General features: G+C 40.8%; 1 protein-coding gene across 4 annotated transcripts in view; it reads right to left on the minus strand.

The window, feature by feature from the left end:
• The window catches only part of Parp1 (Poly-(ADP-ribose) polymerase), a 636,927-nt gene that overhangs the window by 210,969 nt on the left and 400,824 nt on the right, over positions 1 to 25,134 (minus strand). For all 4 annotated transcript variants that reach the window (XM_067760013.1, XM_067760014.1, XM_067760015.1 and 1 more), the window contains one exon: positions 15,251 to 15,820. In XM_067760013.1, the coding sequence (XP_067616114.1) occupies positions 15,251 to 15,820 (570 nt within the window). The remainder of the gene's footprint in view (positions 1 to 15,250; positions 15,821 to 25,134) is intronic.

Raw genomic sequence — 25,134 nt, forward strand, 5'->3', positions numbered from 1 at the left:
GTCGCACGCCTCATGGGGGCCAATTCCACCCATTTGCTGAAGTGGTCGAAAAATACTAATAACAGCGTGTTCCCGTGTGTGGATCGTGGGAGTGGTCCGACGAAATCGACGCATATCGTGGCGAATGGTTCTTGGGCCACCTGTGTGAGCATCTTTCCTGCTGGTTTTTGCTGTGCCTCCTTGTATTTCTGGCAAGACTCGCACTGCCGTACATATCGACTGATGTCCCGAAACATACCGGGCCAGTAATACCGGTTGGCAATCCGTGCTCCCGTCTGGCGGATGCCCATGTGTCCAGCGCTTGGGATGTTGTGGTTTTCTTCTAACACTCGTTGTCGCAGTGGTGTTGGTACACAAAATTTCCAAGGGACCGTTTCCTCATCGTGTGACCGGCAGGGAATATGGCGGTACAGTTGCCCATCTTGTATCATGTAGTCAGAAAATTTGTCGGGGTTAGTGCGTACTTCGCCGACGCGCTTGTGCCAGCACTTGCATTATGGCTCTGTTGCCGTTGCTAGGCGTAGGGTCTCCAGTAGCTGCCGTGATAGTGCGTCCGCTACCAGGTTCAGCTTCCCTTTCCTGTACTCGATGTCGAAAGTGTGTTGTTGAAGCTCCAAGGCCCATCGTGCTATACGGCCTGAAGGGCTTTCGATGGAGTTTAACCACTTTAGGGACATATGGTCCGTGATTACCTTGAATCGGTATTCTTCCAGGTATGGCCTCATCTTGCGTATTCCCCAGACTATCGCGAGGCACTCCTTCTCGGTGGGCGAGTAGTTGGTTTCCGCCTTGTTGAGTTTCCTGCTGGCGTAGGCGATCACGCGTTCTCCGCCTTCCAGGTCCTGTGTCAATACGGCACCCATCCCGAAATTGCTGGCATCTATTTGTAAGGTGAAGATCTTGGTGAAGTCCGGGCAGGCAAGTATCGGTGCTTCCGTGAGCTTTTGCTTTAAGACCTCGAAGGCCTCCTGTTGTTCGGCCCCCCACTTCCAGTGTTTGCCCTTTTTCAGCAGGGTTGTGAGTGGTTGGCTGATCGTGGCGAAGTCGGGTACTAAACGTCGGTACCAGGATGCTATACCGATATATTGGCGTACCTCTTTCACGTTCGTTGGTGGCTTCAAGTCTTTGATGGCTGTGACTTTCTCGGGGTCGGTGTGAATTCCCTTGTGGCTTACTAGGTGTCCTAGGTATCGGATTTCCTTCTTGAAGAATTCGCATTTCTGCGGATTTATTCTGAGGTTGGCGCGCTGTAGTCATAGCATTACTTCTGTCAGATTGCGATTGTGCTCCTCCACAGTGGATCCTATGACGATTATGACATCGAGGTATGCGACGGCGTGGGGTTCCATTTCAGGCCCAATAACCTGATCTAGTGCTCTTTGAAACGTTGCGGGTGCAGAGTGTAGGCCGAAAGGCATAACGCGCCACTGGAATAATCCGCGTCCCGGTACTGTGAACGCTGTGTAGGGCCGGCTCTTGGGCTTCAGTGGTATTTGCCAGTAGCCGTTCTTCAAGTCAAAGCTGCTGATGTACTTCGCTAGTCGTAGTTTGTCCAGGATGTGTTGTATTCTGGGTAAGGGGTATGCGTCGGGTACGGATCGGGCGTTGAGCTGCCGATAGTCCACTCATAACCTCCACTTCCCGTTTTTCTTCTTGGCCAGTACGATCGGTGCGCTGTGTGGGCTACAGGATGGCTCGATGCATCCTTTCTGGAGAAATTCGTCAACTTCGCTGTTGATGATTGTCTGCATGGCTGGGTTGCGTGGGAAGTAACGTTGCTTGATTGGGCGTTCGTCCGTTAGGACAATCTTGTGCCCAGCTATTGTCGTCACTCCACTCATGCTCTCGAATTTTCGGAGTTCCTTTGCCAGAAAACCGCGCACTCGTTCCGCTTCTTCTTGTATGTCGTCGTCGTTGTTTTGCATAATGCCGTCGTGCTTGAAGTTACTACTGCTCGGTGCTGTTACAGTCTGAATGGTTCCAGATGGGGCTCCAGGGGTATCGTACCCGGCGTTACCCTTTCTCGCTCGTGTTATACTCTGATTAGTCCCCGGGGTATCGTACCTGGCGATATCCGTTCTTGAGGATGTTGAATTTTGAATAGTCCCAGGGCTGTCGTACCTGGCGATATCCGTTCTGGCTGATGGTGTTCTTTGAATAGTCCCAGGGCTGTCGTACCTGGCGATATCCTTTCTTGATGATATTGAACTTGGAATAGTCCCAGGGCTGTCGTACCTGGCGATATTCGTTCGTGCTGGTGTTGTTCTCTGAATAGTTTCTGGCGCGGCTCCAGGATTCGGTGTGTGCTGGGCAAGGGGTCTGGTTAGAACGAGGTGGCCTTCTCCACATGATATGGTGGCTCCCATGCTTCCTAGCGTATCTAGGCCCAGTATGATGTCGTCGATCGCTCCGGGCATGGCGTGTAAAACTGTGTGGAGTGACGCTTCTCCGAGGCGTACCTCAGTCCTTATGGCGTCGAAGATGGTAGTGCTAGTCCCGTTTGCCATCGTTATTTTGATGGCCACTCTCACCATTTCTCCGCTTCCCGAGTTCACCACACGTTCTGCTAAGCTGCTCGAGACGAAAGTTCTTGATGCCCCTGTGTTGATGACCGCCTCGGCTGATTCCGCGCCGAGCTTGGCTACGGCGTAGAGGCGACCATGCTCTCGGTACATTGTTACTGCCGTTTCAGCGCTGGGTTCCGTGGGTATCGTCACTGCCGTTTCGGCGCTAGGTCCCTTGGGCTCACGGCGCCTTCTTCTTCGTGGAGCCCTCTGTCGTTTCCCTGACGTCGGCGGCAGCATTCGATGGTTCGTATATCGTTGCGGCCACATTCCCAGCAACAAATATTCTGTGGGTTTTCGGCACCTATTGGTGTCATGTCCTCGTTCGCCGCATCTCCTGCATACGCCGTTGGGGTCGTATCTCTGATTGCCTGGAGGCGTGCGGTTCGTTAGGTTCGGTGGTGGTGGTGGTTGTGTTTCAGGTTTTGATGGTGACACCCGGGTTGTGTCACTGGCTATGTGTCGCGTAACTTCGCGGTGATGTCCGCCTGATGATCTTCGATAGTCCTCGCGTATGTTCTCGTATTCTTCGGCAAGTGTCAGGAGCTCTGCGAGATTAGTGAAGTCCCTCCGACGGATGTAAAGTTGGTAATCGGGGTGGCTGTTACGGAAGATTCGTTCCAGCCGCTGTTCGCTGGTGTACCCTGCGTGTCTCATCAAGCTCTGGATTCCTAGTACGTAGTCCTTATACCTCTCCTTGTTGTGCTGCCTTCGTTGGCGTATGTCGTCGTCGAGCTGCTCGAAGTACCTGACTGGTAGGATGAAACGTAAAAAATCCTTTTTGAAGCTTGTCCACTCTCCCCAGTGCGCATTGTTATTGCGGTACCATTGTAGCGCGGCGCCCCCTAGTAGCTCGGGCATGGTTTTTGGCAGGAGGTCCACGTTTAGCGCGTATACTTCGGCTAACTCCTCTAATCGTTCGATGAACGCTAACGGGTCCCGTCCACCTTCATACTTTACGGACCACTTTATTACCTGGTCGATGATGGGCGTGAACACCACGGTCGGTGCTTGAGTTACCTGACATGTATAGTTCATGGCTGGTGCCGTCATTCCCGCTGGTAAGTACGGCTGCGTGGGTTGAGATGTGCCGGTTGATGATGCCGTAATTTCTGATGGTACGTGCTGTTGTGTGGGTACTGTACTCGTGGGAAGTGCCTGAGATGTACCGTTGGGTGGTACCGCTATTCCTGATGGTAAGTACTGTTGTGTGGGTACTGTACTCCTGGGAGGAAACGCGAATTGAGTTTGTTCTACTGTTGTAACGGCGACCTTCGGTGTGCCTCCTCCGTTCGACGGAGTCGGTGGCTTAACCTCATTTACGTCGCTCATGTGCGTAGTTTCCTTGTAGGTAGCTTGTAGGGATACAAATTTTTCGTGGATTTCCGAGTCCGTATTTGCCTTTGAGGCCAGTGCTGCTATGCGCTTTCGGATTTCTCAGGTGGTACCTGTCTGCTCAATACCCAATTCCTGTGTGATGGATATCAGCTGCTCCTTTGAAATTGTGTCTAACCACGTGGTATCGATCTGGTCGACCATTTTGTGGTTAGGTTTCTCGTCAGGAATGTTCCTTCTGACGTGGTAACGATTTGCAGGGTCCCTGCTCGGTCGCCAATTGTAACGAAGCTTTTTCCGTCCCGGCGCTCCTTCAATAAGTGCTAGGGGTATACTCGCCGTGTCCAAGGTTCGCTTACAATAGATTTGTAAATTTGGGACACCGTGCAAATCGTTTTCATATAAATTCACTTTATTTCTCTAATTCTATATATGTATGTACACTATATTTAAAATGAAAAATTTTACGTAATCAAAAGAAGAAATATTTGTTGTTCTCGTTTCACTGTATGCTTGCTCTATACTGCGTGGTGGGCCAACGGTACTCGTGTCCCGTTATGACGCCTCGATGGTCGTTGCTTGTGTGTGTGTAAATGTGTTTTGTGACGCCCTGCATCGGCGTGCGTGTCCCGTTAGGAACGTCCCGTTAGGACGCCCGGCTGGTCGTTGCCTGAGTGCGTGTAAAACGTGTTTCGGTGACGCCTTGCGTTGGCGTGTATGTACGCAACCCTAGTGTGGTTGACGTCGTGTATTTGCGTGACTCTGCTGTGGTCACCGTAGTATGTGTGCGTAGTGCTGTTGTGGCCAGCGTGGTGCGGTAACCAACGTAATGTGCTCGCGTAGCGCTGTTGTGGCCCGCGTCGTATGTTGCCGCTTGCGGTCAGCGTAGTGGGTTGGCGCAATGCTGTGGCCAACGTCGTATGTTTGCGGAGTGATGTGGTCCACGTAATATGTTAGCGTGGTGCGGTCGCGGTCAGCGTAGTGGCTGGAGTAATGCTGTGGCCGACGTAGTGTGTGTGCGATTGTGGCCGGGGTAGTGGATTGGCGTAATGCTATGGCCAACGTAGTATGTTTGCGATTGTGACCAGCGTGGTAGTTTGGCTGGCGAATGTCACCTGCTCGCGGGGCGCGGGGTCTCAAGCGGTGTTTGGTGGTATAACCGACACATTCACCACTTGAGGCCACGACTCACTCCTGTGAAGCGGCCTGTCCGCATGGTAGAACCGACAACTTCAAGGGACGCTCCACAAGTAGCTCTGGTCACGACCACAGCTCCGTGCTTCGGCACGAGGGTAACTCTGGTACAGTTGACGTAGTAGGTTTGCGTAACTTTGCTGTGTCAACGCAGTATATTATCGGGGCGCTGTCGTGGTCAGCGTAGTAGATCGGCGCAGTACTGAAGCCAACGTAGTGTATTAGCTATAGTGCTGTTGCGGCCAGCGTAGTAGATTGGCGTAATGTTATGGCCAGCGTATATATTAGCTATGATGCTGTTGCGGCTAGCGTTGTATGTTTGCGTAGTGTTGCTGTGGCCAACGTATATGCTTGCATAGCGCTGTTACTGTCGGCACAGGCGGGCGGACGCTGCCTGTTCGCGGGTGCGCGTTTCTGTGGTAGTGCCGTTGCTGGCGAAGTCTCAAGCGGTGTTTGGTGGTATAACCGACACATTCACCACTTGAGGCCACGACTTACTCCTGTGGAACGACCTGTCCGCATGGTAGAACCGACAACTTCAAGGGACGCTCCACAAGTAGCTCTGGTCACGGCCACAGCTCCGTGCTAACTTCTGTCCTGCTGTGTTGCTCCTTTTATTGCTTTGTTTGGTATTGCTGGCTCGAATGGTTGCGTTGCCATGGTTGCGGTTCGATGTAGCGAACGCTCGTTGCGTTGCTGAGATTTGTTAGTTTGTTGTGTTGGCATTAAAGTGTTGTGCTTGCCCGTTGTGTTGCTGAGACTTGTTGGTTGGTCTGCTGCTATAGCCTTTTGTGACTGGCTGTTGTGTCAATGCTGTATTGAACTTGTTGGTTGGTCTGTTGCTATAGCCTTTTGTGACTGGCTGTTGTGTTAGTGTTGTATCGAATATGATGTATGCTGTATTGAACTTGTTGGTTGGTCTGTTGCTATAGCCTTTTGTGACTGGCTGTTGTGTTAGTGCTGTATCGAATATGATGTGGGGTCGTTTTGTGTGGGCCAAATTAATGGTGTTATATTTGGTCCTCACAAGTTCGCGGATATCTTCTGTTGATTTTGATTTAATGACTCTCGCTATTGCGTATTTTGAATATTTATCTATGGCCGTTAGCACTAGGTTTTTCTCTGCTATAAAAATATCAATGTGGACGATTTGTCCTGGGTATTCGGGAATAGGGGTATTTTTTATTTCTGGCTTATTAGGGTGCCTATCATATTTGTTTTCAGAACATATTTTACACTGTTCCGCAATTTTGTTAATTTTGGACTGCATTTGGGGGAAATATAATTTTTGGATTATTTGCTTTTCTTTTGTGTTCTAGCAAAATTTGTTGCTCTTGTTGTTCAACTGTGCTTAGGTCCTTAACTTGTGACTGAGTGAATCTTATTTTGTAGTTGCTAAAGTGAATGGGGTATACTTAGTTCCTGGATTTGGCCCATTATCTCTTCGAAGGTAAATAAGCCACTGGTCACAGAGGGGTTGAGATGTTTTTTAAGTAGTCTTTGTAAATCGTCTTTAGAGTACTGCGGTTTGCTAATTGTGTGCCTGTGGTATGTTGGAAAAGGAATTTTGAAGTCGTATGAGGCCTTCTGTCCAACAAGTATCCAGATTTGGTTTTTGAAAACGTTAATTGGGGCTTCTGTTGATGGTATTAAGTTGTGTCCTGAGCTTTCGTCAGAATGAGTTGCTATTGTTACTGAATTGAGCTCTGGAGGTCTGGAAAGGGTATCGGCAACGATATTTGTTTTACCTGGTTTATATTTAAGTTCGTGATCGTATTCTTCTAAGATTGCCTTCTATCTTTTTAATTTGGAATTGTCGTTTTTATTGCTGAGGGCGTACGTTAAGGGTTTGTGATCTGTAAATATTTTTATTTTGGAAGTCCCATATAGGTAGTTTCTTAAAGATTTTAATGCCCAGATGATGGCGAGCATCTCCTTTTAGTTCGTCGCATAGTGTTCTTCTGTTTTTGTTAGGGTCCTCGAAATGAAGGTGATTGGTTTTCCCGCCTGTTCCAAAACTGCGCCGATAGCAGTTTTGAAGCGTCTGTGGTCAAATGAAATTCTTTCTGGTAATTGGGGTAAGTTAATATCACTTCTTTTGATATCAATGAGTTTTTGACTTGGTTAAAAGCTTCGACGGCTTCTGCGTTTAACTGAATTGGCCTATTTTTTGATTGATATTTTGAAATTCTTCCTGCTTCTCCTCTTAGGAGACTAGTGAGGGGTTTGGTTATCTTGGCATAGTATTTTATGAATCTTCTGTAATAACTGGAGAGACCAAGAAATGATCTCAAATCTTTGAGTGTTTTTGGGTATGGAAAGTCGACTATGGCTTGAACTTTAGTGGGATTCGTTGTGATACTTTCGGTTGAGACTAGAAATCCCAGAAATTCAATTTCTTTTTTGGAAAATTCACACTTGTCTATTTGTACCTTCATCGAAAATCGTATATATGTGCAGGGAGTATTCCTTTTCGTTTTTGCTAAATATAATTATGTCGTCTATGTATACGTAGCATATTCTTCCTATGTGTTTTCTTAGTATGTCGTCTAATATCCGTTGAAAGATGGACGGGGCGTTCTTCAGTCCGAATGGCAGTCTTGTGAACTCATATTTTCCATTGTTCACGGAAAAAGCTGTTTTTCCACGTCAGATTCCTTGAGAGGAATTTGGTGGAAACCGCTTTTTAGGTCTATCACAGAGAAAATGTTGTTCTTTCCTAGTTGGGAAAGTACTTCATTAATTTCCGGTATCGGATACCGATCTGCGATTGTGACTGTGTTAAGTTTTCGGTAGTCGTTGTGTAAGTCAGTTTTTCGTTCGGTTCTGCGAAAAGATTGCTATGTCTTTGCACCAAGTGTCCTATGTCTTTTTTAGCTATTGTTGTCATCTCGAATATGTATTGGATTTACGTTCTGTATCTTATACAGCCTTAGATAAATTGACTGCCGAAAGTTCGTTTAGGCTGTCGTTTCCTAATATGGCATGGAATGTTTTTAGTGTGGGTAGCAGGAAAAATTAAAGTCTGCAATCTTTTAAATTAAAAAGGTTTAGAAAGGTGTGGTGGGTAATTTTTGTTTTTCCTCCAACTGAGTTAGCGAAGAAAGAGGTTTCGCTTTCCGTTGATTTTTTTACTAAATTGCATTGTATATAGTTTTTGTTGGATCCTGAATTTACTAGAATGTTTAATATGTCGCCGCTCTTCGTATTACATCTGAAGTACGGTAACGAAGAGCTGTTTAGTCTAAAAAATGTACGTCTGTCAGGTCGCCCCTCCATTTTGCAGTCTATTGGCTGGCTATTATTATATTGGTCATAGTATTGGTCCTCGTAGTATTGGTCGTTTGTGGTTTCGTCGGAATTTATATAAAAGTTTCTTTGAACTTTCGCGGGGGGTGGTTTATCATTAATGCGTTTGGTGGGCGTTTACCTGGTTCGTATGGTTTGGGACGGTTTGTGTAGTTTACTGCTTTCGTCCTAATACTTTCGTCTATGTCCATCGGTTGAGGTGGTTTAGGTGGTCTTGGAGGGGGTGGTTTTGTTGTTGGTTATAGGGGTTTTGTGATTGGTAATAGGTGTTTTGTGGTTGGTAATAGGGATTTTGTGGTTGGTATCTATTGTATGAGTTTGATTGATTTGAGTTTTGTTGGGGTGAAGTATATGAGCTAATTCGGGGTAGAATCTTAATTGTGAGCTTGTAGGTTGCACATATCTTGGAGTGGGGAGCTGTTGTCTAGGAATAGAAAAATTAAAGGTTTGATTTCTGAGGGTTGGTGTGGGTTTTGCATTTGATTGTTTGCATGCTGCGCTCTAAAGCTTTGGTTTTCTAGTTTGAGGCAAAGGTGTAGGGCCTCTGGAAGGCTCTTCGGCTCTTTTATGCTTAGGAGTCTGGGATGATCTCCAGAAAGTCCTCTGACGAAGGTGTCGGGGCTTTAGCGCGGTAGTTATCCGTTAATAGATGGACTGCCTCTTCTCCTATTTCCATACATCCTATTTTATTAACGATCAGGGATAAGTGACTATAAACTTTTTGATAAAATTCGTTAATCGTCATTCTTCCTTGAATGATACACGTCATCTGGTATTCCAGAGTGCCTATATGGCGTTTGTCTGCGTAATGGGTAGTTAAACAGCGGGAGATTGCTGTCCAATCCAAAGGGGTGTTGTACGATTCAAGGGCTATATCCGCTTTTCCTATAATTTGTTTCGGATCACATTTAGGATACCGAAGTATCTAGGGGTGCCTTTTGAGGGTTCGTATATCCTCAAAATACGTTCAACGCTCTTTTTCCATGAACTAAATTCGGAGGCATTTCCTGAAAATTCTCGTAGTGAACGTACTACGTCAGGAATTTTGTCCATTTCATTCATATTGTTCCTAAATTGTTCCTCTATTGTTTGGTCTGTTAATTAATAAATTGGATTCAAAAAAAATTTTATTTTATCTAGTTGGAAAGGTTGTATTTATTTTAGTATCTTAGATTCAAAAGGAAAACTTTGGATAACCTTAATGTTCTAAATTTACATTTTTTTATTTCATTTATATTAACTTACATTAGTATGAGCTGCATTCTGGAAAGAGTGCTTATTCCTTTTTCCTGTTCTGGTACTCTGGAGCACTGGCTTACTCTTCTTGCTGCTAGTAGTTCTCTCGCCTGGTTGGTGTGGTGTTGCCGTTGGGACGTCAGGGAAGTTTCTACGTTCCCATTCACGCCACTTTATGTAATATTTTATTACTGTATCACTTTCAGAAGTAGAGAAAGTTTTTTTTTTCTTTCCCGCGTCACTTTTCTAGAAGTAGAAAGTTTTTTTTCTTTGAATTTTTCTTTAAAAGTTTACTGTGGTACGTTTTTTCCTTTTTGGGTTCACTTTTTTAGGCACTTTAAGTGGCAATTTTTTTTGGATTACCCTTTTTTTCGTAGCACTTTTAATCTCTTCAGTCTTCTATTATCTTGGTGACACCGACTCTACGTTACACCGTCAAGCTTTTTAGCTCGGGCGCCAACATACAATGTCGTCCTCAACCTTTTCACTTCAGAAACAGAACTGAACTTTAATAATTTAATTATTAGTATTTGATTTTGTTGATGAGAACAACAACAACTTGTTTACACCAATTACTGCAGACGCTGACATCAGCACTTAACATTTTGCCGGATGCGCGTGCAGTTGGTTGCTTGGTCAATTGATTTAGCTGTTGCGCTAATTCTTTAAATTAGTGCAACTTCGAATGCAAAACAGAAAATATAAAATAATATTGGTTAACAATAAAGAATTTATCTGTGGAAAATTCTTATTGCGAAATTGAATTTTAATTTAAGAGTCAGCGAAAGTTTGACTGTGTGAAGTTATTGGGGCGATTGCCAAAAAGTATGTAAGTATGTAAATATGTAATTCCCTACGCTGTAGCGCAAACAAAAAGTAAACAAGCTATTGTGGCTCTTGCCAAAACTATGTAAGTATGTAATTCACTACACTGTAGTGCAGACAAAAAGGTAAGTAATTTATTATGTGTTAACTTTTATGTATATTAATTACTAGTACGTCATTTATTTTACTTAACTGATGGGTTTCCTCTGTAGCTGAGCAGATTTAGATTTCGACGGTTAACAAACCACTGCCTTACAACAACTCGACATGAACAGGATTAGCCTGGTTTCATTGGTCCACTTCAGGGCAGTGCGCTGTCACAACGTCCATAATGGGTGTAAAAAGCTTAACTCAGCCATATGAATGCCCCCCTGCTCGCATTGCGATTGGTCTATAAGAATTGCCTTTTTTTGCTATACCCTTTTTATTCACTATTTAGGTACATACACTCTGTATGTTGTTTAATTCTAATTGTGTGGGATGTGTTAGGCGCACTATGAAAGCTTAGTAACATTTGGCGGCCACCGTGGTGTGATGGTAGCGTGCTCCGCCTACCACACCGAATGCCCTGGGTTCACACCCCGGGCAAAGCTACATCAAAATTTTAGAAATATGGTTTTTCAATTAGAAGAAAATTTTTCTAAGCGGGGTCGCACCTCGGCAGTGTTTGGCAAGCACTCCGAGTGTATTTCTGCCATGAAAAGCTCTCAGTGAAAACTCATCTGCCTCGCAGATGCCTTTCGGAGTCGGCATAAAACAAGTAGGTCCCGTCCCGCCAATTTGTAGGAAAAATTAAAAAGGAGCACGACGCAAATTGGAAAAGAAGCTCGACCTTAAATTTCTTCGGAGGTTATTGCGCCTTACATTTATTTTATTTTTTTATTTTTAACATTTGTTTGAATTTTTACGGTATTTGTTTTTAATACTTCCACTGTTACTGTTATATCAATGTTACCATATGTATTTTATTAGCGAGACTTGCTCATATTGCTTTATACAATGGTTTTTGTTATTGATATTAGAGAAAAATTGTAAAGTTTTCATACATTTAGAGGGGCAGTCCGCGCTTAATTCATACAAATATACAACATTGGTAATTTTTTTGTAGTTCTATAAACAGAACCAGAAGCAAAAATACCAGTTTCATTGAAACCGCCAACAAAAAGCATATCTTTAACACATGATTACATACAAAGTATGTACTGTGCAAAAAGAATTAAATATGCAAGGAAGGTGATTGGGATAAAGTTTACAACAACTAAGGCATGACGTGGCTGATTTGTAACACTTCAACCATTGTAGTGAGATTTACAAGGTATAATCGAAACAGCTGTCACCTTGTCCGTCCTGATGTCACGTTGTTTAAATTTTTCCCAAATTATTAAATAAATTATAAATTAAAAATTGCTTCAAATAAATGTTTTCATAAATTTAAAAGCAATGAGGGAAGTCCCCGCTTAATTCCTACGAAAACGTATTTAATTACACCATATTTAATGCTAGTTTAATACGGGTTAATTAAATTTATTACACTTGTTTTTTTTTTTACATATGGAGGGTTGGGTTAGCTTAAGTTTAAGCTACCTCAACCCATATGCCCAATCAAACAACGAAAACGTAGTTAATTAGACCATATTTAATGCACGGTGTAAGTAAATACGTTTTGAGTAAAAAATATTACTGCCGGGATAAAGAATGTTGTGTTAGAAGGAAGAATTAGAGTAGCGGGGGAGGAGCGTGGGTGTATCTAGCGGGTACTAAAAATTACTTGCAATAACAACAATCAAATATCCAAAAATATGATTCTTTTATATTTTTTTTATAAAATATAAACCAAATTGTAGTTATTTTCAAACTACTAATCTTTCTTTGATGTATATTGGGGAAAGCATCAGCGTTGCAAATATCAAGGGCTTCTAATGAATTATGAATCTTCATACCCGCGATGCGCTCGCTCCACAGCTGAGCCTCATTCGTCCATATTGCTGGCAATGAGTCATGCAAAATAGGTTCACATGTCTTGAATAATTTACAAAAAAATCTATATCAAAATGTTGTGTTTTGTCAGGTAAGAGACAAGCGAAGTTAGACAAAAATTCTCCGTATTTCAAAAATCGATCTTGTATATGCGTTATGAAAAGATCCAAGTAAGGAATGTATACAGAAATTTGATAGTATTCTTCAATTTCACGCTGTAAATTATCACGTATACACAAAGTTGGTTGAAAAATTTTTTTGAAATTTTCTTTCGCGCGTTCCCTCCTCAATACGAAAGTTTCTCGCAGCATCTGCTAGCTCCACTACTTTGCCTAAATTGTTATTGACACTTTGTAGAGCGCGACTTAAAGTCATATATAACCCACTCATAATGGACATGTTTAAACCATTTATATAACTTCGTTTTTTCAAAATTGTTTTTACAAAATTTTATTTCACAGCCATAACTATAAATCTACGGTGTTCACAACGTTCATATATTTTAAGAGTTCAAGATCAAAAAACCCGAGATACAGTTTTGTAGGCATTAAATTTTAGTCTAACAAAGTGCCACTTTTGAGCAGTTTTAAAGTGGCCTTGACCGTGGGGTTCGAACCCCCAAAACCCCCCTGGGCCTGGCATTAAATATGGTGTAATTAAATACGTTTTCGTTTTTTTATTGGGCCTATCGATTGGGCTAACTTTAACTTAAGCTAGCCCACCCGCGATATTTTTAAAAAATCAAGCTAGCCCAACCCACGATATTTAAAAAAACAAACAAGTGTAATAAATCTATTTAACCCGTATTAAATAAGCATTAAATATGGTTTTATTAAATACGTTTTCATCTTTTGATTGCATATGTATGGGTTGGGATAGCTTAAACTTAAAAATAATCAAGTGTAACAAACAACGGCGGCCACCGTGGTGTGATTGGAGCGTGCTCCGCCTACCACACCGTATGCCCTGGGTTCACACCCCAGGCAAAGCAACATCCAAACTTTAGAAATAAGGGTTTTCAATTAGAAGACATTTTTTCTAAGCGGGGTCGCCCCTCGGCAGTGTTTGGCAAGCGCTCCGAGGGTATTTCTGCCATGAAAAGCTCGTCTGCCTTGCCGATTGCGTTCGGAGTCGGCATAAAACATGTAGGACCCGTCCGGCCAATTTGTAGGGAAAATCAAGAGGAGCACGACGCAAATTGGAAGAGAAGCTCGGCCTTAGATCTCTTCGGAGGTTATCGCGCCTTACATTTATTTTTTTATTTTTATTTAACAAATTTAATTAACCCGTATAAAATTAGCATTAAATATGGTGTAATTAAATACGTTTTCGTTTATTGATTGGGCATATGGGTTAGCATAGCTTAAACTTAAGCTAGCCCAACCCTCGTTTTTTTTTAACTAAAACTTAAATTGAATTAAATCGTATTAAATTAGCATTAAACACGGTGTAAGTAAATACGTTTTCGTTTATTGATTGGGTATATAGGTTAGCATAGCTTAAACTTAAGCTAGCCCAACCCTCAATATTTTTAAAATATAAGTGTGATAAATTTAATTAACCCGCATTAAATATTGTGCAAATTAGTACGGCTGTTGTTGTTGTTGTAGCAGTGCTTCGCCCCATCCAATAGGTGCGACCGATCACAAATCATCATCATCAATGCCCTATAACGGGAATCCGATGAAACTTGCAGTTTCAACAGGGGTGGACCATAGTGAGACGGGTATTAGAGGCGTTGGTTTCACATTACAATTGAAGAGATGGTTGGTGTCATACATTTTGTATGTAGGGGTTGATTCTGGACCGGTAAGAGTTTAAACAGTTACAGTATCCAGATCGAAGTTCAGCTAGAGTGACGCGGGTTTCCCTAGGGAGAGTGCGCTCCTCTTCTGCTAGTTTTGGGTATTTTTCTTTAAGTACTGAATTCGCCGGGCAACACCTGGCATAGAGGTCCGACGCCTGTTTGTGGATATCATTGAGGATCTGCTTTTTTGCCTCTTGCGGCTGTGTTCTCAGGTGCCGTATTTACTCATAATGCTTACGGAGATGACCTGGGAGGTATAGCCTTATCAGATGTCTGTTGGGATGCCCAGGTTTCAGGCTAAGGCGCATACTAAGGCACGCCCTTGGGCGTGAACAGAAAGGAGCCACAAATGACTTATAAAAGTTACGAGGCCGTCGGGTTTTGGGGTCTAGCCAGAACATCCCGTCCGATGCAACCATCCCTTGCATGTGACACACTGACAAGCGTGTGACCGTCCTAAAAAGATTATTTTCCGGCAAGCGCTGCAAAACTATTTCTCTGGACCGGGATTAGGTACAGGTCCCGGATTGTGTTCGATACCTTCCCGGAGCAGGAGAATATGGTACAGTCCCCCTGCAAGGATCTGCTGGGAGAATAACAATTTGTGGGAGGGATGCAACAAATTAAATGGGGTTACACTGAAATGACAGCCCTTGGTCGGGAAAAAGCCCGAGTCGCTCCGGTAAATAGAAGCGGTTAATTGGGCTGGAAAGGTCGGGCTAGCTTAATAGACCTTCGAATTAGAAGCATATAACAAGTGAAGAAGTTTCAACTGGCTGATTCGATGTAACTGTGTATTTTTGATAAAACAAAAAAGTTTATAATATTGGATTCCTAGAGGATTAGTATATCTGCTTCACTTTTTTCAGGTTTTGTACACAAACATTTAATTCCAATGTCATTTTTGTTGAATTGTCCCTGTTGTAAATTTATAGGAAGCTTATGGTCTGTTTGTATTGTTGGTGTGGTTTTTAGGAATTATCATACGATATTGTCAACTTACTTGTTTTTCAAATCGCTTTCCAAAAGTTGCAGTTTATAATAGGAGTTCTTATTTCGTTGTATATCTGTTAAACCGAGAACAATACTATATTTGTCCTTTCTATCCAAGTAAACATGGGCAACATCCTGTAGGCCGCTTTCTGGGTCAACAGCCAGACCGTCTTTGATTTTCAACGTTATTGGCTTCTCGAACGATTTTGTATAAATACTCTTAGATTTATTTTTAGACACATCGTCTTGAATTATTCTTGAATCGAGATTAGTGCCCCAGTTGCACAGAGATGTACTATTTATATAATTAATAGCGTTTAATGGCATTTTTTTAACAAATTCTATGTAATCCATTGGCACCACATGAATACCAAGTTCTTTTGCCTTTTTCATGCGTTTTCCCATGCGTTCCACTTCATCAAATGTCGAAAAAACTGCAGCAGTTTGTTCAGTTATGTACGATGAAACCTCACCACCAAGTTTATTCACTTGCATCTTTATATCTTTTTCGTTACATTTCGGGCCAATATAAGCAAACTTTAAATTGTAAAGTGCTGGTTTTTCTCGGTTTACCTTAGGTCTGAAAAATAATATTTTTATATATATACTACATATAGATACGACTTTCAAAGAGATAATTATAATATTACAAATAGAAGAGGCGCTTCGTATTTTATACTAAATCATTTACAGTTTAAATAAACCCCTTAGAAAATAAAACATAACCTTTTTCGAATCAACGTACTCCAGACTAAATTAAACTATTTTCAAATCAATTGAAAGTTTTTTAAACCGTTTTAAAATCAAATGTACCCACTTTAAGAATTATCAGATAGCATCCACATTAGAATTAAAAGATAGCATACAACCTAAAAGGTATGGCGCTTTAACAGTCTACAAAGGCAACTGTCCCGCTATGTTTTTTTCTTTTATTCTTTTTGGGGGATATATAAAAAACAGTTAACTTAACTTGTAATTTTTCTCCAAAATTATTGGATTTTGCTAGATTTCTTAATAGGTATTGTGGCGAATTTTAGCATCACTAAGCTGTTAGTAAATAAAGGCACAACAACAAAAACATTAAAGCCAGCTACACTTGTGTACATTAAAACATCAATCATCATTTACACACATACATGGACGAGAAGTACATGCACACACATAACCAAGAAGAGATTTCTCACACATACACATGTGATCATCAGCCGAAGTTCTTCGCACATGCACACGTATATAACTAATTACCAAACAGTAGATACAAAAGGGTCTAGAAGGTGAAACGTCTAGATAAAAAAATAATAAATGTAAGGCGCGATAACCTCCGAAGAGATCTAAGGCCGAGCTTCTCTTCCAATTTGCGTCGTGCTCCTCTTGATTTTTCCCTACAAATTGGCCGGACGGGACCTACATGTTTTATGCCGACTCCGAACGGCATCTGCAAGGCAGATGAGTTTTCACTGAGAGCTTTTCATGGCAGAAATACAATCGGAGCGCTTGCCAGACACTGCCGAGGGGCGACCCCGCTTAGAAAAATTTTCTTCTAATTGAAAAATCTTATTTCTAAAATTTTGATGTTGCTTTGCCCGGGAGTTGAACCCAGGGCATACGGTGTGATAGGCGGAGCACGCTACCATCACACCACGGTGGCCGCCTAAGGTGAAACGTCTAGACCTTTGGATAAATATGCGGACGAGGCAACAGAGAGTATAAAAGCAGCGCAAGCTCAGTAATAACTAATCAGTTTTGGTTTAAACACGCTATTGGTTGTGAAGTATAATTGTGAAGTACTACTCCCTAAGTAAACTAAATAAAGACCAGTTTGCAATACTGAATATTGGAGTGTTTTATTCAACAGTTTAGCGATTCGAACGTTAGCAGAAGGTTTCAAATAAGCGAATATTCCCAAAATTCGTTACAATTGGTGCCAGAAGAGGAATTGTTGAATAAATTCCCAAGATTTCGAGGACAACAAGGACAAGTTGAGGGAATTAAAAATTCAGCGACTGAAAAAGGAGTTGGAAGCCCGTGGTTTAAATACTACTGGCAATAAATCCGAGCTACAAACACGTCTACGAGAGGCAATGGAATCGGAGGGCATTAATGTTGAAGAGTATGTCTTTCATCTTCATAGCGACGAGACAACAACAAAAATGGAGGAGAAAAACGAAACACCGCAGACAATGGCGAACACAGACTTGAGTATGATATTGGCTGCAATATCTGCACAAACGTCCACAGTGTCTTTGCAGCTGGAAGAAGAGAATACATATATGACATCCCAACTGGAAGAACAGAAGATATATATGGCATCCCAACTGGAATCGCAGGAGACACATATAGCATCACAATTGGTAGAACAGAAGAAATATATGGCATCTCAACTGGAAGCGCAAGAGGCACGCATATCTCAAATGTCGGCACAAATTTCGGAACAGGTATCATCGCAGCGGCCACCGTGGTGTGATGGTAGCGTGCTCCGCCTATCACACCGTATGCCCTGGCTTCGCACCCCGGGCAAAGCAACATCAAAATTTTAGAAATAAGGTTTTTCAATTAGAAGAAAATTTTTCTAAGCGGGGTCGCCCCTCGGCAGTGTTTGGCATGTGCTCCGGGTATATTTCTGCCATGAAAAGCTCTCAGTGAAAACTCATCTGCCTTGCAGATGCCGTTCGGAGTCGGCATAAAACATGTAGGTCCCGTCCGGCCATTTTGTAGGGAAAATCAAGAGGAGCAGCACGACGCAAATTGGAAGAGAAGCTCGGCCTTAGATCTCTTCGGAGGTTATCGCGCCTTACATTTTTTTTTTATCGTCGCAGCTCTTTGCAAAACTGGAAGAGCAGGATGCAAAAATTTTACACTCAAGGACAAAATTGATGCCGAAATAGAAGCGTTAAAAGGTCGTATGGGGCAGTTGTAGTAAAATGAGTAACTTGGTTGTTTAATATATTTTTTATATTTATTTTAAATCGTTTCTATCGAACCCAATTGTATATAATGAAAATTTTTGATAATCAGGAATTCAAAATTGAAAAATAAATATTTGAATACATATTGAAAATTACAATTTCAAAGTAATATATTTACAAAGTTAAATTAAATTAAATTAAATTAATAAAATTAATCCATTACCAATACCCTAAAATACTCCCCCGTCCAGAGATTTATTGTTCAATAAGTTAAAAGTAACTTTCTTTTTTGTTTTTGTGTCATTAAAATGTGTAATATCAACCACAGCTTGTTTCAACCGATCAATAGGAAAACTTTTTATTTCATTATTTATTTCTACTTTAAAATTTTTAACATATTTTTCAAGAACTCTATACGGTCCATCATATGGATCTTGTAAGGAACGTTTGTTTAAAACGCGAACAAAAACAAATTGACAATCTTTTAAATCTTTTGGAACTAAAATACCTGTAGAATTCGTATGATGTCGCAGATTTGATTTAACGTTGTTGAAATGTTCATGCAAACTACTTAAAACTTCCGATGAAGTTGTATTCTCAGAAGTTGAGACAACAAGTTCACCAGGTATCCTTAAATTTGGTAAAAACTATTTCTGCTGGAATAGCCGAAATATCTTCTTTAAAAGTCGATCGCAAACCTAAAAGTACTATTGGTAACTCTTCGTACCAATCTCTGGTCCCGTTTCTAGCCATTATTGAGGACTTAAGCTGCCTATGAAAACGTTAACCATTCCATTAGCTTGAGGATGGTAGGAAGACGTTGTTATTTGGTGACTTCCAAGAAGTCTAATCAGTTCCGAAAATAAATTCGATGTAAATTGAGCACCGTGATCTGTAGTTAGTTTCAATGGAACCCCGAAACGCGAAATGTACTTATTAAAAAATGTTCTGGCAATAGTTGCCGCAGAAATGTTCCTTAACGCATATGCCTCTGGCCAGCGAGTAAACCTATAAATTATAGTATAAATATAACGATTAACAATATTTATTTATTTATTTATTTATTTAGAGTTTGTACAAGGAAGACTTAGTCTTTTAGGCAGTACGTCAATCCGATTAAGTTATTATACGGAAATGTTACAAAAAGAAATGTACTTATTCATCTAAAGATATAACATAAAATATATAAATACAGAAAAGTTAAATACATACAAATTTTCAATAGTATATATTATCATACATTCACTTAAAACTTTAAAGATTTATAATAAATCTTTATTACTGACCAAAAGAAAAAAATTAATAGTATGCAAATTTGTATCTGAGTTACCGAATTGCGCAAAAGTGAGATTCAACTAGAAAAAGAATGACATTAATACACAAATGATGTTATAAACCGACTTTCGTTCCAAATTTTTATTTTGAATTTTGAATTTCAAGCAATCAATTTTCTTTTCTTTTAAAATATCGTTTCATTTGTCAAACTTTTTAATAACTTCAAAACTTTATATTTCTTTCATTTATTTTAATATATGCATATGTTCCAATTTTTATTGTTTCTATTTCTGGCGGCCACCGTGGTGTGATGGTAGCGTGCTCCGCCTACCACACCATATGCCCTGGGTTCGCACCCCGGGCAAAGAAACATCAACATTTTAGAAATAAGGTTTTTCAATTAGAAGAAAATTTTTCTAATTGGGGTCGCCCCTCGGCAGTGTTTGGCAAGCGCTCCGGGTGTATTTCTGCCATGAAAAGCTCTCAGTGAAAACTCATCTGCCTTGCAGATGCCGTTCGGAGTCGGCATAAAACATGTAGGTCCCGTCCGACCAATTTGTAGGGAAAATCAAGAGGAGCACGACGCAAATTAGAAGAGAAGCTCGGCCTTAGATCTCTTCGGAGGTTATCGCGCCTTACATTTATTTTATTTTTTTAATTATATCACATTTCAAATTCTAACTTCATATTGTCTATTTTTTTCTTTTTCAACTTTTATTTACAATATCATATTCTTGTTCGAAAATTTTAATAATTTATATTTCTGTCCAAATTTGTTTTGTCGTAGATGTTATGAACTTGTTTTGTAGCCATGTCACAGCATTCACCTTTTGTATTTTGGTATCAATAAAATTTTTAATTATGTTGTTTTTTTTTAGCTATTTTGTATAATTCACCAATTTCGCGGTAAAGATGATAATGGATGGTAAAAAGATGATGGTCAGGGGGAATTCGAATCAGCGTTTTAATTATTAAGCAAGATCGTCAATTGTAGTAAAATGAGTAACTTCGTTGGTTAATATATTTTTTATATTTATTTTTGTTGAATAACTGAATTATATATTTTACCCTGTGTTTCTCATGCTCTTTATGCCCTGCATTTGTATAATATGCAATGTATGTTACACATCCGTTCTTCTTATTCATTTTACTTATAATAAAGTTACTTAACCAACAACAGGTTATGGGCCCCGTGCCACACGTTTTTAGTTTTCTTTAAAAATGAACACGTCATCTACCTCATTAGTCTATCCCGTAGAAAGATTACGAGATCGCGAAAACTTTAATACGTGGAAAAGGCAAGCTAAATCGTGCCTTGTCATCAAAGGCTATTGGAAGGTGGTAGAGACAGGTGTATTATCGGATAAAGACTATTGCAAAGTTATTGTGCAGTGGATTTAAAATATAACAAGAACGATCTTTATTGTATGAGATTTTATAACAGACAGATAAAATAATTTTTCTCTAATTGAAAGGTATTGAATCAAATGTATAAGCTTCTTTTGCAGGTCAATAAAATACAAAGTATAAACTCAAGCAAGTACATTGAAATTGATATTTCTAACACCCTTCCTCAATTGAAAAGTACTTTAGCAACTGTTCGCAGATAGTTTAACTTAACAACAGGTAAAGACTTTGTCAACATATCTGCTACCATTTTCTCGCTGGGACAAAATAAACATTTGATATTGCTCTTCTGAATAAACATTTGATATTGCTCTTCTAAATATGATCCATGACAAAGTAAATTTTCGTATCAATGTGTTTTGTTCGGCAGCTGAGTTTCTCCTCCTTAATTAAATTTAAACAGCTTTCGTTATCTTCATATATCACAGTAGGTGATGCTTGTTCCACATAAAAATCTGCAAGTACTTGTCTAATCCATAAGGCTTCTTTACATGCTTCAGACAATGCTACGAATTCAGCTTCTGTTGACGAAAGTGACACACACGTTTGCTTTTTACATGAACAACTTATAGTTCCACCATTTAACTGAAAAATATAACCAGAATTAGATTTGCGATCACATCTATCTTCAACCCAGTTTGCATCAGCATAGGCAATTAAAATGTTATTATTTTGCATATTACTTAATTTCAATGACAAATCAATAGTGCCCTTTAAATATTTCAGTACGCGTTTAGCCTCATTCCAGTCCTCCTGAGTTGGAGTACTAACTTTTCTTGCCAAAATTGAAACACTAGCTGCAACATCAGGCCTTGTATTAACACTTGTATACAGCAATGATCCAATGAGTTGTTGATATTTTGTGTTGGATAGCAAAAGTTCTGATTTTCCATACTCTGGATCCAAGGGATAACTTCAAACTTTAGCATCCTTCAATCCAAATTTATTTATTAATTCTTCAATATACTTTCTCTGTCGAATACAGAAATTGTTATTTTTATCAGTAAAGACTTCCATGTCGAGATAAAGTTTAATATTTCCTAAATTATTAATTTCAAAGTTTCCTTTGTGTAGTTTTTCTACTTCTACAATATTATTCCTTTTACAACTTGCAATTAAAATATCATCGACATATACCAACACATGTAATCCCTTCCTTGTTGGTATATTTGGTATATAGACACACATCAAATTTGCTCTGAGAAAACCCTCCGGATATGAGTACGGTATGCAAAGTTTTATTCCAAACCTTCGCAGCCTGCTTAAGGCCGTATAGGCTTTCGTTAAGTTTGCAAACAAGTGTATTATTCCCATCGTCGAACCCTGGAGGCTGTCTCATGTAAATAATTTCGTTCAAATTACCATTTAAAAATGCGGATTTTACATCAATATGCACTACCGTCATTTTCTTAGATCCTGCAATGCTTAGTAAAATTCTAAAAGTTGTCTGTAGCACAACTGGTGCAAAAACTTCGTCGTAATCATCATCATATTTTTGGCTAAAACCTCTTGATACAAGACGGGCTTTATAACGACTTATTTTTCCTTTTTCATCACACTTAATTGTATATGTCCATTTACAACTAACTATATTTGAATCTTTAGGTGGTACTACCAAATCCCAAGTCTTTGAGGATACAAGTGATGAATATTCTTCCTTCATTGCAGCAATCCATTCATCACGTTGGTCAGATTTAATCGCTTCGTTATAGGTATTTGGTTCTATAATTTTATTACTAACATTGTTATTCAAAGTAGTGGAGCTCTACCTTACTCTTGAAGAAAAATTCAAAGTAATATATTTACAAAGTTAAATTAATAAAATTAATCCATTACCAGTAGCCTACAGCAGTTACAACTAAACCGCCCAGCTGCTCCAGCGAGCAATCCGAAGCTAAAAAATTCATCTTTTGACGGCTCTGTTCCTTTCCAGGTACTCAAGCTTCAATTTGAGAAGACGTCAGCAATAACAACTGGAATGCTGAAGATAAAGTTGCTGCACTGTTTGTGGCATTGAAAGGGCCTGCAGCTGAAATCTTGCAGACTATTCCAGAGTATGAACGGAACAGTTATGAAGCATTGATGGCCGCTGCCGAGAGACGTTATGGAAGCGAGCATAGGAAACAGATATAGCAAATTGAGTTGCAAAATCGCTACCAAAAAGCGAATGAGACTTTGCAGGAGTTTGCGTCGGATGTCGAAAGGCTGACCCATCTAGCAAATGCGGACGCACCCGTGGAATACACCGAAAGGGTAAAAATCAAGAGCTTTGTAAATGGCATACTGGACGTGGAAACGAAGCGAGCTACATACGCAAACCCAAAGCCAACATTTGCTGAAACGGTATCCCATGCACTGACTTAGGAAACAGCGTCACTTTTGAATAAGCCCCCATACAAAGCTCATCGCGTGGAAGTAGAAAGACCAGAGTGGGTAGACACAATTTTGGAAGCGTTGAAGGGAACGCAACAGAAGAATAATGATGCAGTAAAATGCTTTAAGTGTGCAAAGTCAGGGCACATTGCATTTTATTGCAGCACCAACCCTAATAGTTCCAACAATGTGGGTGGTCGTAAACGCAGAGCTGAAGGAGATTAGCAAATCTCCAAATCCACCCCATCGTTAATCTAAAGCGAGTCAGCCGCAAGGGCGTCGGCTGGCACCCGCAATTGAAAGCCCCATAATCTCTATCTCGCAAATTGGATAAAGGTCGAGCAATCTTACTGTCGGAGGACGTGTGGATGGAAAGGAACGTTTACTGACTGTAGATACGGGCGCATCTCATTCCATCAATCGATCAGATTTAGTCAACAAGAAGATAAGAGTATTGCTTGGAGCAAGATTGCGTACAGCCATTGGAGAGGATACCGAGGTAATTGGAGAAGTAGCTTTTGAAGTCACAATTGGGAACGTCACGGTACTACACAATTTTATAGTGGCAGAGATTGTTGATGAAATCATAATTGGAGTGGACTTCTTAATCGATCGACATGCAAAGCAGGACGGTGCGGTATAATAACATGGATGTGCCACTTGATTTCAGCTACGAGAAAGGCTACAGCATTAAACTAGTGCTGGTGGAGGAGAATCAGCAAATACCACCAAAATCGGAGGCAGTAATCTAAGCAAAGGTTGATGGAGATTGCGGGACAAACAAATTGTTGATTGTCGAGGCAGCAAACAAATCAACAGCGAAAATACTTGTAGGAAAAACCCTGGCTACGACTAAACAAGATGGGCGTATTCCGGTAAGTGTACTCAATGAGTTCAAGTCACCAATCAATGACTGACCAAAGGAGCTATATTGGGAAGATGCCAAGAGGCTGAAGTAATTATGAACTGTGAGCAGCTCCTGGAAAACGTTTCAAAAAGCAAGATTGATCTTTCAAATGACATCACGGCATGGACGGAAGGGCTAGAGGAAGACTATCAGACTAAGGCAACACAACTGCTCCTAAAGTACGCAAACATATTTGACCAAGATGGTTCCAAACCAGGCCGAACCAATGTTGTGAAACATTAAATTGACACTGGAGAGGCGAGGCCTATCCGTCAAGCTCCTCGTAATGTTTCACTGGTGAAGCGGGAAGTTGTGAGTCAAATCATACAAGAAATGAGCAACAGCGGCGTCATCGAGCCATCAGCTAGTCCATGGAGCTCACCGGTGGTACTTGTGAAGAAGGAGGATGGAAAAATGAGGTTTTGCGTGAACCCATTGCCTAGAATTGATGGCACTCTGGACTCGCTATCTGGTACGAAATGGTTTTCTACACTGGATTTGAAGAGTGGCTACTGGCAAGTGGAGGTGAAGGAGGAAGACAAGGAGAAAACAGTCTTCAGTGTCGGAGATGGTCTTTGGCAGTTTACAGTAATGCCCTTTGTACTATGTAATTCACCAGCTACTTTTGAGAGACTCATTGATCAGGTACTGAAAGGACTACATTGGAAAACATGCTTAGTGTACCTAGACGACATCATAGTATTGGGAAAGAACTTTGAAGAACATCCGGAGAACTTGGAGGAGGTTTTCCAAAGAATAGCTGGTGCTGGTCTGAAACTTAGTCCCAAAAAGTGTTCTCTGTTTAAGAAGCAAGTAAGTTACTTGGGTCATAAAGTAACGACGGAGGGCATCTGCAATGCGAATGAAAAGATAGAAGCAGTAAAGGATTGGCAAAGACCACAGAATCTGCATGAGTTAAGTAGTGTCCTTGGGTTGTGCACATATTACCGCCGATTTGTACCAAACTTTGCGAGCATAGCCCATAGCCTCCACGAGCTTACAAGAAAAAATAAAGCTTTTGAATGG

The sequence above is a fragment of the Eurosta solidaginis genome, chromosome 1, assembly GCF_040869045.1.
Source record: "Eurosta solidaginis isolate ZX-2024a chromosome 1, ASM4086904v1, whole genome shotgun sequence".
Classification (NCBI taxonomy): Eukaryota; Metazoa; Arthropoda; class Insecta; order Diptera; family Tephritidae; genus Eurosta; species Eurosta solidaginis.